General features: G+C 39.1%; 1 protein-coding gene across 2 annotated transcripts in view; it reads right to left on the bottom strand.

Moving 5' to 3' along the window:
• Positions 1-14,389, bottom strand: part of CEMIP2 (cell migration inducing hyaluronidase 2) — a 79,021-nt gene that overhangs the window by 42,374 nt on the left and 22,258 nt on the right. For both annotated transcript variants that reach the window (XM_084629095.1, XM_084629094.1), the window contains exon 2: positions 4,884-5,226. In XM_084629095.1, coding sequence (XP_084485221.1) covers positions 4,884-5,214 — 331 coding nt within the window. In that variant the 5' untranslated portion in view covers positions 5,215-5,226. The remainder of the gene's footprint in view (positions 1-4,883; positions 5,227-14,389) is intronic.

The raw sequence follows: 14,389 nt of genomic DNA, 5'->3' as shown, positions 1-14,389 counted from the left end.
ACAAAGCTGTAGGGAAACATATTGCCAGGGACACCAAAGGGAAATTTACTAAGATGATCTAATGAGACAGTAAATTTACTATAAGTTCTATGAAAAGATCTATAAAGTGCAGTGCTAAGGACTGTAACTTCAGTGCAGAGATAGGAAGGAGAGGGATAAGAGAGCAATTCTAAAATTGACTGTTTTAGGATCTCTGATAAATTAAATGCTGACAAAGGAGATATGAACATCACAGGCACAAATTAAGTTCCTCTAACATAAATATGTTTTTGAAACACAGAATGTGCATCTGTTCTCTGATGATTGCTATGAAGAAAATTAAGACTTTTTTCACAGTTGGAAGTGCATTGAAAATCTTCCTTGATATTTCAGGACCAGAATGAAGCAGCCAGCATTTAATACTAATACAATATATCACCCTCCAAAATGATCAGTTGTGTTTTACACAGATACACTTTTCAGTATATATTCCTGTTTTCAATTATTTGCAACTTTGGCAAAGATAGCTTTGCCAAACTAATGGTTCAGGCTGAACATTTTCCAGGCTGGGTGGCTGCTTGATTTTAAGTTTCAGCAAAGCAGTGCAACTGTTTCTGAAAACAAGTTTAGGGAAAAAAAATATGCTATTTTCCAAATGTTTAAAAAAAAAAAAAACACCTTAGCTCTTTAACTGAGAAGCTTTGGAGCAATAACTTGAAATTTGGCAGGGGACTGAATAGGTAGAGGTGTCACCACTGTGGTCACATAGGAACCTTTTGTTGTCCCTACAAAAAATCCTCAAATTTAGGGGTATAAACCTCTGGAAAAGTCACCACTTTCATGTGCTCGGTAGAGGCTCGCAAGAGTCTGGCAGCTAAATTCTCTGAAGATTCTGTCTACCCTCAGCATGATCTAGCCCAGGGCTGCAAGTGCCAAGCAGAATTTCTCTACATTTGCTCCTCATTGAAGCCAAGGGTCACTTGTAGCATGCGACAATGGTACCAAGAGCAGGGAGATTGTCTATCCTTGTGCTCTCAATGGTCTCCCTTGCTGGCACCCAAACAGACTGACTAGAACATAGGGTGAGAGGAGCAAGGAGGAGGGCAGAAGCAGAGAGGGGCAAGCTGGGAGGACAGGACAGAAAGGGACAAGCTCATGGAGGGGCATGCTAGAGGGAAAGGGTCTAACTACTACAGCACAATGCCCTCACCCCAAAAACTTGGAATTCAGCCCAGGGTTCCCGAGTCTCACTGTTTCTCTACTATTAAATAGCTGTGAAAACTATTGGCAAAGTGGGTGCCTCATCCCACCTCTAATATTCACAGAGGGTACCAGCCTACTACTGCTACCAGTTACTCCACTGGCTCAAGTGGTAGACACAAGTCTTCACTGTGGATATAAAGATTCCAATCCTGCTGAAAAACTATGAGGGGGAAGAAGGGATGCAGAGTTCAGCATGGTTACACATGACAGAATGTTTGGATTTTTTTTAATTAAAGGGGCATAAGTGGAATTCTCCTTTACAGAGATACTTGGAAAATTCCAATCAATGTGTCATTTATTTTAAGACACACCAGAATAAATTTTAGGCAGGCGGAATGTAACTAGCTGTATTGAAAATGGCCTGAATTCCAGGATTAATACTTCTGCTCTTGTAAAGAGAGCAATGAGATCTCCAATAATGCAAGTAGATCTCATCAAAGTAGACTGGACCTCAAGGAACCCAGTGCTCACTACCATATTAATGAAGTGATTAAGGTATAACTCAGAGAATAGTGCCACCTACAGAATCATCAACACCTCTTCCTGCAACACCTTGTGTTTCCTTGGAAGTCTGCCAAGTACTGATAAGGCACAACTCTACTGCGGGTGCAAAATTCAACTAGTTCAAAAGTCTGATGAAGGAATGACTGCAGATCAAATAAATGTCATCTTGAAACAATCTGCATATGGACACAAAAGCACACTAACTCTTTCATAATTTTACAGATTAAGACAAGAAGGGATCATTATGATAATCTAATCTGAGCTCCTGCATAACCCGACCCAAAGAAATTTACCTGGTAAACTCTGCAACAAATCCATTGCTTTTTAGAGCCTCCACTTTAAAAGTCTCCCAATCTAGATTTTAAAAAAGACTTCTCAAGTCACCTCCTCCTAACCTTCTTTTGGATAAAACTAACTAGATTGAGCCTCTTAAATTATTCACTGTAAAGCAGATTGTCCTAGAATTTGAATAATTCTTGCAGCCCCTTTTGAACCCTTTACAATATCTTTTTTTGAAGGATTGACACCAGAACAGAATTACAATGGGAATACCATCTCCCAACTCTTATTGAATATTCCCCTATTGACACATCCAAGGATCCCACAGCACTGCACTGGGAGCTCATATTCAGTTGACTATCTCTAAGTTCTTCTCACTTTCCATGAGACAGTCCCACACCCTGTAAGAGGGGTTGACTTTTGTTGTTCTCACGTGTGGCCTTGCTGTGATGCGGACAGACTGGTCAACTGGCGTATGACCCATAACTTCACAGGAGGTACTGAAATGATAAACAGATTCCCTGGCCATTCCCTGCAGGTAGTTATCAAAGCCATGTTAAATAGACTAGAAACGTTAATATGTTTACTTAGTATTGTTAGAGACTTAAAAGGGTAGATGCTAATTATATTTGTCTATGTTTACCTATATCTTGTTAGAAGTTTAACGATGTGATCTAATTAGCTTGTAGATGCTAAAATTCTGTTCCTGTCTCATAATGCTTCATTACTGCATTCTATTGATTCGGAGATCAAAAGGGGATATCATCATTTAGATGGGACATATTCTGTAATATTATTGTCCTCATTTCTCTTTGAAACTTGTAAATTGCGCATAGTAAACTACTTTTGAACTGCCTGAATGGTTAATTGCCTTATGCTAATGGTTACCTGTGTATGCATAAGAAACAGAGATTAGCTTCAAAGCAACAGTATACATTACCTATTCTTCATCCAAGGAAGGCATTGTTCTGATTGATGGCTGGCTGCAACTAAGAAAGCTTTGGGCCTAAAACTTTTTAATCTCCCATCTGTTTAAACTTTGACAGGGAAAGTCTAAGCCCAGAAGACTGAGATCGCCAGGTCTACTCTGGATTAACTCTGGAATTCTCATGGAAGAATTTGAACAAACTCAAATTGTTTGAGTGCCTATTGGACTATAACCTTTTAAAATGGATTCCAGAAGGACTTTTACAAGTCAGCAGCCTCACTATCTCTGCTATGAAACTGACCTGAGAACTTTACTTATATGTGCATGTATATTGATCTTTTAACCATAGCAACTCTCCTCTTTCTTTTGATTAATAAATCTTAGGTTTAGTTAATAAGGATTGGCTGTAAGTGTGTATTTGGGTGAGATCTGAAATATTCATTGACCTAGTGGGCAACATGTCCGGTCCCTGGGGATTGGTAGAACTTTAAGTATGGTGAATAAGATTTTAGTAATCACTTGCTATATTAGACTTGGCTGTCTGGATGGGATTGCTTAAAGGAGGCTGTAGTTTGGTTTCTTGGTAACCAGTGTGGTAATACAGAAGCGGTTTAGTTACTGGCTTGGTGAAATCTAATTATAGAATAAACCACCAGTGTGGGGGATTGTCTGCCCTATTCCTTGCAGTTAACCAAGAGTGTGGCATTCTCAGTGTGGCCCCTCCAGGCACCATGGTCACACTTGCATTTGGCTGTTTTAAAGCATGTGTTGTTCAAATGAGTCCAGGTTACCACCGAGTGATCAAGGTCACACTATATAACTGACCTGACCTGTCATTTACCACCCCAATTTTTATTTTCTTCTATATCACTGGAGAAAGATATTGAATAGTACTGGGTGAAGAACTGATCTCTGTGGAACCCCATTAGAAATACGACCACTGGATGGAGGTTACAATTACTTTTTAAAATCAGTCATCAGTTTTTAATCTAATCAATATGCACTACATTGATTTTGTACAGTGCTAATTTTTTTAAATCAGAATGTCTTGCAGTAAAGTCAAATGCCTTTCAAAAGTCCAAATACATTAAATTGTGTTGGTATAGGTAACTCGTAATCAACTGTTTTGACATTTTCCAAACAAACAAACAAACATTAATTATGCTACCATCATTTAATTCTTTACTAACTGCATCCCCTATTAGTCGTTCCAAGATTTTGCATGAGATTGATACCACGTTTAACTATAGGACAGTTAACCAGGCCATCCTGTTTATCCTTTTTAAAATACTGGTGTATTAGCTTTTTTCCATTCCTCTGGAACTTTAACATATTTTGGAATACTGGGAAAAACCCAACATCAATGGTTCAAAGAGCTCATTCGTCAATTCTTTTAAAACTCTTGAGTGTAGGTCATCTGGTACTGAGATTTAAAAAGGTTTAATTTTATTATGTGCTGTTTAACATCCTCCCTAGTTAGGGTTGGAATAGAAAAATATCGCTGACCTATGAATTCATCATCCAGCCTCTCCCCAAATACAGAACAGAAATATTTGAACATTTCTGTCTCTTCTGCATCATTGCTGACAATTTTATCATCCCTATCTAGTAACGGATCTATAGCACCACTAAGATTTCTTTTGTTCCCAGTTATTTAAATCTCCTTCTTATTGTCCTTCGCCCTAGTGGCCATATAGTTTTCATGGATACCCTTAGCTCCTCTTATAAATTGCCTTATAAATTAGACCAGTTAACATCACCGCTATCAACTTCCCCTTTTTTACCCATGTGTTATATTATTTTTAACAAAATATATTTTTAGATAGATAAATATAAACATCAAATATATATTTATTTTTAACATTAATACTGATGATTGTTAAACTATATTCATAGCTTGTGTAAATGAATTCTTATTACAACAACTTACCATCTGGTGCATATTTTGAAGATATTCCCAAGATAATTGCCAGTGCAATAAAAAATGAAAAGCTAGAAATACCAAAGCAAATGAGAGTATTTTTGTGTCTTTTCTTTCTGCTTGCTTCTGCTTGACGGCGCTGCTCCTCTGGCGAGAGGGCAAATGTTGCATGGCCTTCTTGTCCTGCAGATGTAAATTTGGCTGAAGTCTGGCTCTTTGGACATGGGGATGGACGAAGAGGAACAATTCTCCCTGGAACATAGCCAGAAGATCGATGACTGCTCCCATTCTGAGGCTGAAGGAAAACAGGGGAATTCCCCCTGTGATCAATGGCTTGCATGTTATAAGATCACTGAAGGGGGGAAAAAAAATAAATGAATGATTATGAAAAACAATCAGTTTAGGTCACGTGTGTTACGTGACTATATGCGTCTCTCTCTGCTCTCGCTATTTATACTGTACCAATATCGTAGTAGCCAGAATTTGCCATAACATAACAGTTCAAAACATTTGTGCATAAATGAAATAAAACCTTATTAACAAAAAATTTGCTATAGGGAATCTAACCACTGACAATCTCTCAGCATTTCAGCACAGTAATTGCTGATCCCCTCTAAATTTTTAATTAAATGTTTTTGTGTATAATTTTGTGATTAAGAAGTGACTGGTTAAACTGTAAGACAGTATGTCAGCACAAACCCCACAATAGTTATGCAGAGAATGCCTACATGTATTTCCACAGTATGCAGAAACTGAATCAACTCTTCATTGTTCTCCCTTCAAAAAGTGAAGCATGAAATTCCCCTTCACTTCATATTTTAAGCACCAAAAAGGCCCCTTTTCATTTAGCATGTACAAATTTCAGGCATAGCATATTTACACCCATCCCCCCTTCCTTAGATGCAGTTATGTTAACATGTATAATCAGGACAAGCATAGATGTTCTGCATGCAGTAATTTTGACTTACAGCACAACTTTGTTGTTAGGAAAGGTGTGTCTGGAATGGCTTTATAAGCAGATCACCTGCATCCTGTTCAGCAAGGTCTCATGATACTTCTCTTTGCCAAGCTGCATGGGTTGTGACACAAAGTCTGGGATCTACATGACCTCTCTAGACCCTGGCACTTATCACCCAACACAGAGAAGGATTTTTGTTCCAGTTGCTAGCAACCTCTCTCCGAGGGAGCTAGTGACAAAGACCCATTAAAAATATGGTTCCCAGACCCCCATCATTCTTGCCAGTTGTTCAGAACTGACAAATCTTAATTTATGGTTTGCTTTAAAAGATACATAATGTGCACTATATTTCAATTTTTGTCTAATATTTACTGCAAGCAGCGTTCTGAAAGTCAGCATGTATCCCATTAAAATTTCCAGTAGTGGGATATTTGAGAAAGCTGAGTAAATTGAATATATGTGAAGCTTGATCTACTAAAGACTATAGATCCTGTTAAATAACACGTGCTGATGAATGATAGAAATAAGAGCCTACCAATAACGAGACAAAAGACCCTTTATTCTCCTCTACTAACAAAGGAATCCTACAGTATATATTCTAAAATGCCAGGCACATTGATGAAGGAGAGAAATTACAATGGTAATCTTATTCTGAGAAATAGCAGGGAATTTTGTGTCTCGCATGCTGCAAAATCTGATACTCCACTGTTCCAGGGTGAGAACCAGCCTGTTCAGTAACAGCCTGGATTACCCTTTTATAGGAGACAATGCATCTCCTATACACATAATGAAAGCTAAAAGCATTGAAACACTAGCTAGAGAAGGAACAGCAGAGGACAGCGCACAAATTGGCCCAAATCCTCTAGAGACTATCCCAAAGTTCCTTGCACCTGCTCCTTGTGGCAAATGGACTTTTCAACATTCATCCCTTTATTTTTTCATAGCTGTTTCCCAAACTCATTTACTTAATCCCCACTCCCAGATTTACTGTCCAATGTTTCATGAGCATTTGAAGAATGGCTCTCTTACCATATGTGCATTTTAAACTAAACTCAACTACTAGACTTCTAAATAAAATACTGATTCAGATTTTACTTAAGAAAAATCAACATGTAGCCTTAAAGTCAAATTACTTTGAAGCCTCAGCCTTCTTTACAAAAGACAGCACCTATTGCAAACTGGACCAAACAAAGATATCCTCTAGTACAGTAAAAAGAAAAGGAGTACTTGTGGCACCTTAGAGACTAACCAATTTATTTGAGCATGAGCTTTCGTGAGCTACAGCTCAAATAAATTGGTTAGTCTCTAAGGTGCCACAAGTACTCCTTTTCTTTTTGCGAATACAGACTAACACGGCTGTTACTCTGAAACCTCTAGTACAGTGGTTTTCAATTTTTTTTTTTCTGGCAACCCAGTTGAAGAAAATTGTTGATGCTGGAAGCTGGAGTGGACACAATTTTCTCAGGTGGTGGATCCAAAACTAAACCACATCTTCAAGCAGCAGATAGAGAAAGTGATTCATGAGTTCCTGGCTACGCAAAAGAAAGAGGAAAAACTGTGCCAGCTCTTCCACCAGAGCCCGAGATCAGGATCCTCCTGCTCCACCCCAAGATGCCTTATAAGCGTGTTCCTGGTACTAAAAACAGCTGCAGTTGCAAAATACAAGTTTGGGGCAGAGGGTTTGGGGTGCGGGGGTGAGGTTGGGAACAAGGGGTTCAGAGTGTGGGAGGGGGCTCTGGGTTGGGGTGTGGGATAGAGTCAGGGCTCTGGGCTGGGGGGCGGGGTTCAGGACTGGAGATTGGGGCGTGGGTTTACCTTGGGCGGCTTCCTGTCAGCAGCGCAGCAGGCATGCTAAGGCAGGCTTCGTGGCACTGCGGACCGCGCCAGCAGCAGGTCTGGCTCCTAGGCCGAGGGCGGGGAGAGAAATGTGGGGGAGAGAGAGGGCTGGGCCCACGGGGCATCGCGCACTGCCCCCGCCCCGAGCACCCAGTCTGCACTCCCCATAGTGCGGAGCAGGTGCTCAGGGAAAAGGCAGCGCATGGAGCCGCGCCCCCCCAACCTAGGAGCCGGACCTGCTACTGGCAGCTTCCGGGGTGCAGCGCAGTGTCAGAACAGGTAAGGGCTAGCCTGTCTTAGCTGGGCAGCACTGCCAACGGGACTTTTAACAGCCGGTTGGCAGTACTGACCAGAGCTGCCATGACCCAGTACCTTACATTCCACAACCCAGTACTGGGTTTTGACCCGCAGTCTGAAAAACAAACAGTGTTCTAGTACAATAATTCTGACCAACCAGATGTGTGACATTTTAGAGCAGACTCATAACCCAAAGACATGAACCTGATCTGAGAATTTTCAGATATAAGAGTAACACTTAACTCTAAGATAAAATGCCTGAATTTAACACTCAAATCACAAAAGTTTCAGATAGTGCAGGCAAAACCAAACATCCACCAGTTAATACTTTTTATTGTTTAACAGTATAAACCAAACCCAGGGGAGGTATTCAAAGTTTATTTTATCTTTATGAAAGAATCCTACTTCAGTTTGATCTGATAAATGTTCTCTAAATAGTGCCATTTCACAAAGGAGACCATTTAATAAGTTTAATAAAAGTTTTTCCTCTATTTTGAACAAGAAATGTAAGGCTCTCTGGCACACAGTCTCAAGACAACCTACAGTAATTGTTTGAAAATAATTCATTTCAAACGTTTAGGAAATGTTGCAGGAAGTCAATGCTGCAATTCAAGCATATTCCATCATATCATAAAACTGATTTTAATACTTGCTTGGGACTGTCATTTTGCTATTTGTAGAAGTTTCCATTTAAGGGCAAGTGTTGTTCTTCCAGGGACACGTGGGAAAGAGATGCCACAGAACCACCAAACCCCTCTCAACTCTCCCTCCAGAAAAATCAAAATTAAATTCAAAAGACTACCATGAATGAGAGGTCCTGTACAATCAACAAGTTTACAGTGCAGCTCTGCTCATTCCTCTCTGCCATATAACAATTATTTAAATTTCCTTCTTCCTTTTGTCATTTTAAATTCTATGGCAGAAAGAATTGTTTTTATTTTTCAATTTTAATCCTTTACACTAACGATTTTATGTTAGTGACTTTTTGTTTTAAAGTGAAACATCACATTTGAAATTGTTGGTTTTATTGTTCATTTGTACTTTATGGATGATTTTAGACAGTAACATACCCACCCATCTACACTGCAATTAGACACCTGCAGCTGGCCTGGGCCAGCTGACTCAAGGTCACAGGGCTCAGGCTACGGGGCTGGTTCATTGTGGTGTAGACATACCGAATCGGGCTGCAGCCAGAGCTCTAGGACTCTCCCACCTAACAGGGTCATTGATCCCAGGCTCCAGCATAAGCCTGGACATCTACACCGCAATTAAACAGCCCTGCAGCCCGAGCCCCTGCGTGCCTGGGCCAGCTGCAGGTGTCTAATTGCAGAGTAGACATGCCAATAAATACTAAGGCCCTGTGCACAATATAGTTGTGCAAATGACTGCATTTACATGTTTTGGCTGAGGTACAGCCTAAGTCTTTCTGTACTATATGAAGTGGACATTTTCCTGCCAGCTCCTGTTCAACTCAGCTTGTCCCCTTACCATTTTTGATTCACTCTCCACATCAAGCATGTTTCACCCACAGTAGGAATTCACTGTTTCCCCTTCTACAGACTGTCTCACCACAATTACAATGGAAGAAAGCAGAAGAAGAGGGAGATCCTTTGCAATTCAAGGCAGCAATGACAGTGGCCAGAGCAGCAAGAGCTATAAACACTGGTTTCATGGGGAGCTAGGGGCGGTTTGAAAGAAACACTGGCTGGCATCTCGGCCTCCTGAACTACACAGAAGGAGGAGCTTTTTATGGGGAGTTTCATGCTTTAGCCATCTATACTTGATGGTGTACCTCCTAAAACAAAGAGTCTTTGCTACAATTCCAATTAATCAGATTCACTGGTTATCTATTTTTACTTTGCGGTTATTTTTGGAATGATTCCAGTACAAGTGAAAGTTATCTAATGATTTTGTGGTGAATTAACATAGCTGTCACGAAGTTGTTCAGAATTCACTGCAAATCTGCCATGTAATTTAGGTGTCCTATGTTACACAGTACAGAGGACCTTTCATGTAAGAATGCTCAAAATTATATTCCTCTCCCCCACAACAGAAAGCTTTGCATTTTTTTATCCATTATATATTAAATGGCTTTATTCAGAGCAACATTTAAGCACATGCTTAAATACCACTCAAGGGGTGAAGCAGTATGTGCTTAACAGGTCATTAACTTTAAACACATGCTTAAGAGCTGTTCAAAATAGGAATGTTTTCCTAAATTGAAACCTAAAGCACCAGAAATTGGTGTTACTACTCTGACAACCAGAAAAAGGAATTACCTCTACTTCACAGGGGAAAGATTAACATATTTGAAAGGTTTCAGAGTAGAAGCCATGTTAGTCTGTATTCGCAAAAAGAAAAGGAGTACTTGTGGCACCTTAGAGACTAACCAATTTATTTGAGCATAAGCTATCGTGCATAAGCTATCGTGAGCTGTAGCTCACGAAAGCTTATGCTCAAATAAATTGGTTAGTCTCTAAGGTGCCACAAGTACTCCTTTTCTTTTTGCATATTTGAAAGGTGTTTTGTTTTTTAAAGTCGCTACTGCAATAACCAGAACTACAAACAGGATCTCTGGGAAATCAAAGTTTTACCTTCAAACATGGGTGTGCCTAAAAAGAAAAGGCCTATTTTCAGGAGTGCTGAAGACACACAACTGCGGTTGGCGTCCGTAGAAGTTGTAGATGCTCAACACATTAGAAGCTCATGCCACACTTATTTAGATGATTAAGTATGGATTTAGAGACTAATTTTAGGCACCTAACATTTTATTAGCACCCTTTTAAAAAAGAATTTAAAGAATCCATTCTGGGAACATGGTCTGATGCTAGCCAAGATGAGGAGCCAAGTCCTCTTCTGGCCTTGAATGATTATCCTGGGTAAATACTTACAAACCTTCAGAGTCACTATTCTAGAGCCCTCCGAGCATCCAATCCTGAGAGACTATTTAAAAAAAGCAAAACATGTTTACTTCCGAACTCCATCATAACGTAATGCTTCTTTAACACACAATATTTTAAGGATTTCTTGTTTGCGCAGGTCATTTAAAAAAAAAAAAAAAAAAGATGCTAACACTGTGGCTCTTGGCTATAAAACTACAGTTCCTGTTCATGAACTTCTCTCACACAGTGTAATCTCAAACTGAACAGAACTCAGAAAGAACAGAGACCTCAAAGAGGGCATCTCTTTCATGTGACATAATATTTGCATTGGTCACTACAAAAACTTTCTTAGCACATAGCCAGACTATTGTTTGGTATGGAGCAATGAGATTAAAAGGTAGAGATGGAAATCCAGACTGTAAGAGAGGTGGAGGGGGATGAACAAAAGGATGCAAAATGGCTCACAATTAGCACAAAGTCTGATATGTTAAACAGAAAGCATGGGTGATTTTCTGAAATTCTGACATGTACAAATTTACCTGCCTGGAACCTAGTTATCAGCTATCACAGGAATTTTATCCCACAAAAGACAAAAACAAAACATTAGTCTTCAACAACGTCTCAAAATGTATCAAGGCTCCAATTCAGCAAATCACTTAAGAATATGCTTAACTTTAAGCATGTGAGGAATCCCAATGAAGTCAAGTTAAGCACATCTAAGTGCAAGGACATTTCCTTCTCAGGCATACATTTTCCTCCACCAATTTTTAATTTTTAAAATGTTTATATACTGTAATGATAGACTGTTTACTAAGAACCTATCCTTACTTATCCACATGTATAAAAGCAAGGAAAATAAATCAAATGCTGCAGGTGCATAAAGAAACACACAAATAGTATGGAATGCAGAATAAAAAATATTTTTAATAAATGAGAGAAACCCCGATGGGCTACATAATGCGTAAAGTTACTGTGAATATTTGATGTCACACGTTTACTGAACACAATTTAAGGTGGTTTATTTTCCCCCAGATGGTGGTATTAGAAAGTCAGATGAAATGGAAAGCAGAGTGTAATCAGTAAGCTGTAGAGAGTCTCAGACAAGGCAGAACAGAATGTTTAATATGTGAGCCAGGAGAAAAATAAAAGCTGGGTTTCTGCATCTTGTAAACCCAGACTTTTTGAAGGCTCAAAAATCTCAGACTTTTTGAAATGTCTCCGTGAAGGGATGAGACAATGGCATTCAGAGGAAGGGTCACGTTTATTAGCTCTGGTCTACATTACACACAGCTCAACTTAAGTTTTTAGTGTAGACATGACCTTAGGAAACTTTTGGGAAAGGAAGAGCCTATACAGGAGGGATGGGCTCCACCAAAACAGAACCAGATTGCTGGCATGCAAAATTTAAAAACGTCCTAGAAGAGTTTATAAATCAAGGGCTGGGGGAAAGCTGACAGGTGTGGTGACACATCATGTAGGGGATGATTTATTAAAGGGGATACGCTAGATCCTAGCAAAGAGGAGAGGATAGAAGATAACATACAGGTAGGAACAGAAAAGAAACAGCCATTGAAAAAGAGTCCCATTCAATTACACCACATGAAGGCAGAAAAATAAATATTGACAAATTTTATAAGTGCTTGTATACAAACACTAGACAGCTAAATACTAAGATGGGTGAACATGAGTGTCTCGTATTAAAAAAGGATATGGATATAACAGGTGTCACTTGATGGAATGATAATCCATGGGACACAGGGATACTAGTATTCTTACTTAAATTTAGGTATAGTAGTACATACCTAAATGTAAGCAAGTAAATAGTCCCATTGAAGTCAACAGGATAATTTATGTGCTTAAAGTTAAGTATGTGTGCAGGAGTTTAGCTGGATCACAGCATTAGAAACCCTCTGGTGGAAGATACTACAGAAGAGCAAAGTAGTATAGAATACTGAACTTCTCTTAACAGCTAATCAAAAATGAGGATCATGAGAAATTGTATTTATAACTGGCTGAAGTCTTCAAAAGAACAAAACTCCAGGAGTGCAGGTATCCAAGGTAGCCAGACAATCCAGAACATATTAACGGTTTCAAAAATATGTTTCAAAAGTAGTGACAACACTCTAAGAAGAGAAGACATGATTCTGGCACTTTTTGGGTGACTATAATATATTCAAAGTGAGAGGGAGATCAGACCACCTATCCTGTGTATATGGCTTACATAAAAGTTTGAGTTATAAGGCTTCTCTCATATGTACAATATGCAAGAGAGAACAGTAAAATACTGTGGATGGATCCAGCACAGTGTCAAACTCATTCAGAAGAAAGGACCAGAGCCCATGTTCAATTATGGTCCAGGAACTGGGATATAAAAAAGGATGTCATACTCCCCTCAAACCATGACAGCGCTTCCCCTGATGTCAGGTGGAGGTTTATGAAGAGATCAACGGGAGAATACAGCTTTTATGTAGTAACCAAACTTTTATTATTTATTCAGTGTCATTCATCGATAGAACCCACTTCTGTTTTATTTCTTCCCTCTCCATCGCTCCCTGTTCTCCGTCTCTCTTGTTTTCCTCTCTGTCTTTTCAGGCAGCCATTCCAAACCCACACCTTTCAAGGGCTTCACTCCCACTCCCTTTCCCAGTCTATCTGCTAATACAGTCAGCAATTAAATAGTTAAAATTGGCATTTAAGTGTCATCACTGGGCTTTAGAGTTGTCACTCTAGTGAGATTAATAAAAACAAGGGAGTTAGCCTGAATCAATGATTCAGGCTGTCTGCAGACTCGGGCAGATGTCACTGCAGCATTTACACTTTGTTTGCTTTGGCAGGTTCTCTCTGAAGCCATGAGGACTAGAATTTATTTTTAAAGTGCTTAGGTCCCAAATAATCTGAAGCCGTCACGTAAATACATAATGTGCAGTGTCCTGAAAATTATGTACAATGGAGTCACTAAAAATGGGGATATAATCTTTTTTCTTCTATTTTATCTTTTTGTAACATTCTCTAGGAGTGAGAGAGACAAGAAAAGTGTTCTGTAAAAAATAATCACACATAGAAAGGAAAGGAAAAGGAAAGTATTCAATAGCTGAAATAAACATTTTAAAAACAAAACAAAAATTTTGAATCTACTGTTAAGTTTTCATTCTGCTAAAATGGCAGCTGAAAGTAACAACATAATATTTTGCATTATCTTGGCACATTCAATTTGAGGAACTCAAAGCACTTGCACACATTAGTCAAGTAAGTCTCACAATATCCTGTGAGGCATGGTATCTAGTTTTTTTCCATATGACTGTAGTACACTTTTTTCTAGTTTATCATGTGTGTCCAAGTTAGAGGGGACTGCTAGTCTGCCCCTTTGTCAGCTTGCCTTGCAATAGTGACCAGAAAAGTTTATTTAAATTCCGAAGTAAGTTATCTTGAACATCCTCCTAACATTGCTGCATTCATAACATTTCTTGCCCAAACACACACATTTTCTTTAAGCTACCCTTTTCATTTCCCTTCCAAATATTACTGTTAGCAAGAAGATATTT

Source organism: Lepidochelys olivacea, assembly GCF_965140295.1.
Source record: "Lepidochelys olivacea isolate rLepOli2 genome assembly, chromosome: 5".
Classification (NCBI taxonomy): Eukaryota; Metazoa; Chordata; order Testudines; family Cheloniidae; genus Lepidochelys; species Lepidochelys olivacea.
This window is presented reverse-complemented; position numbering and strand designations above follow the sequence as displayed.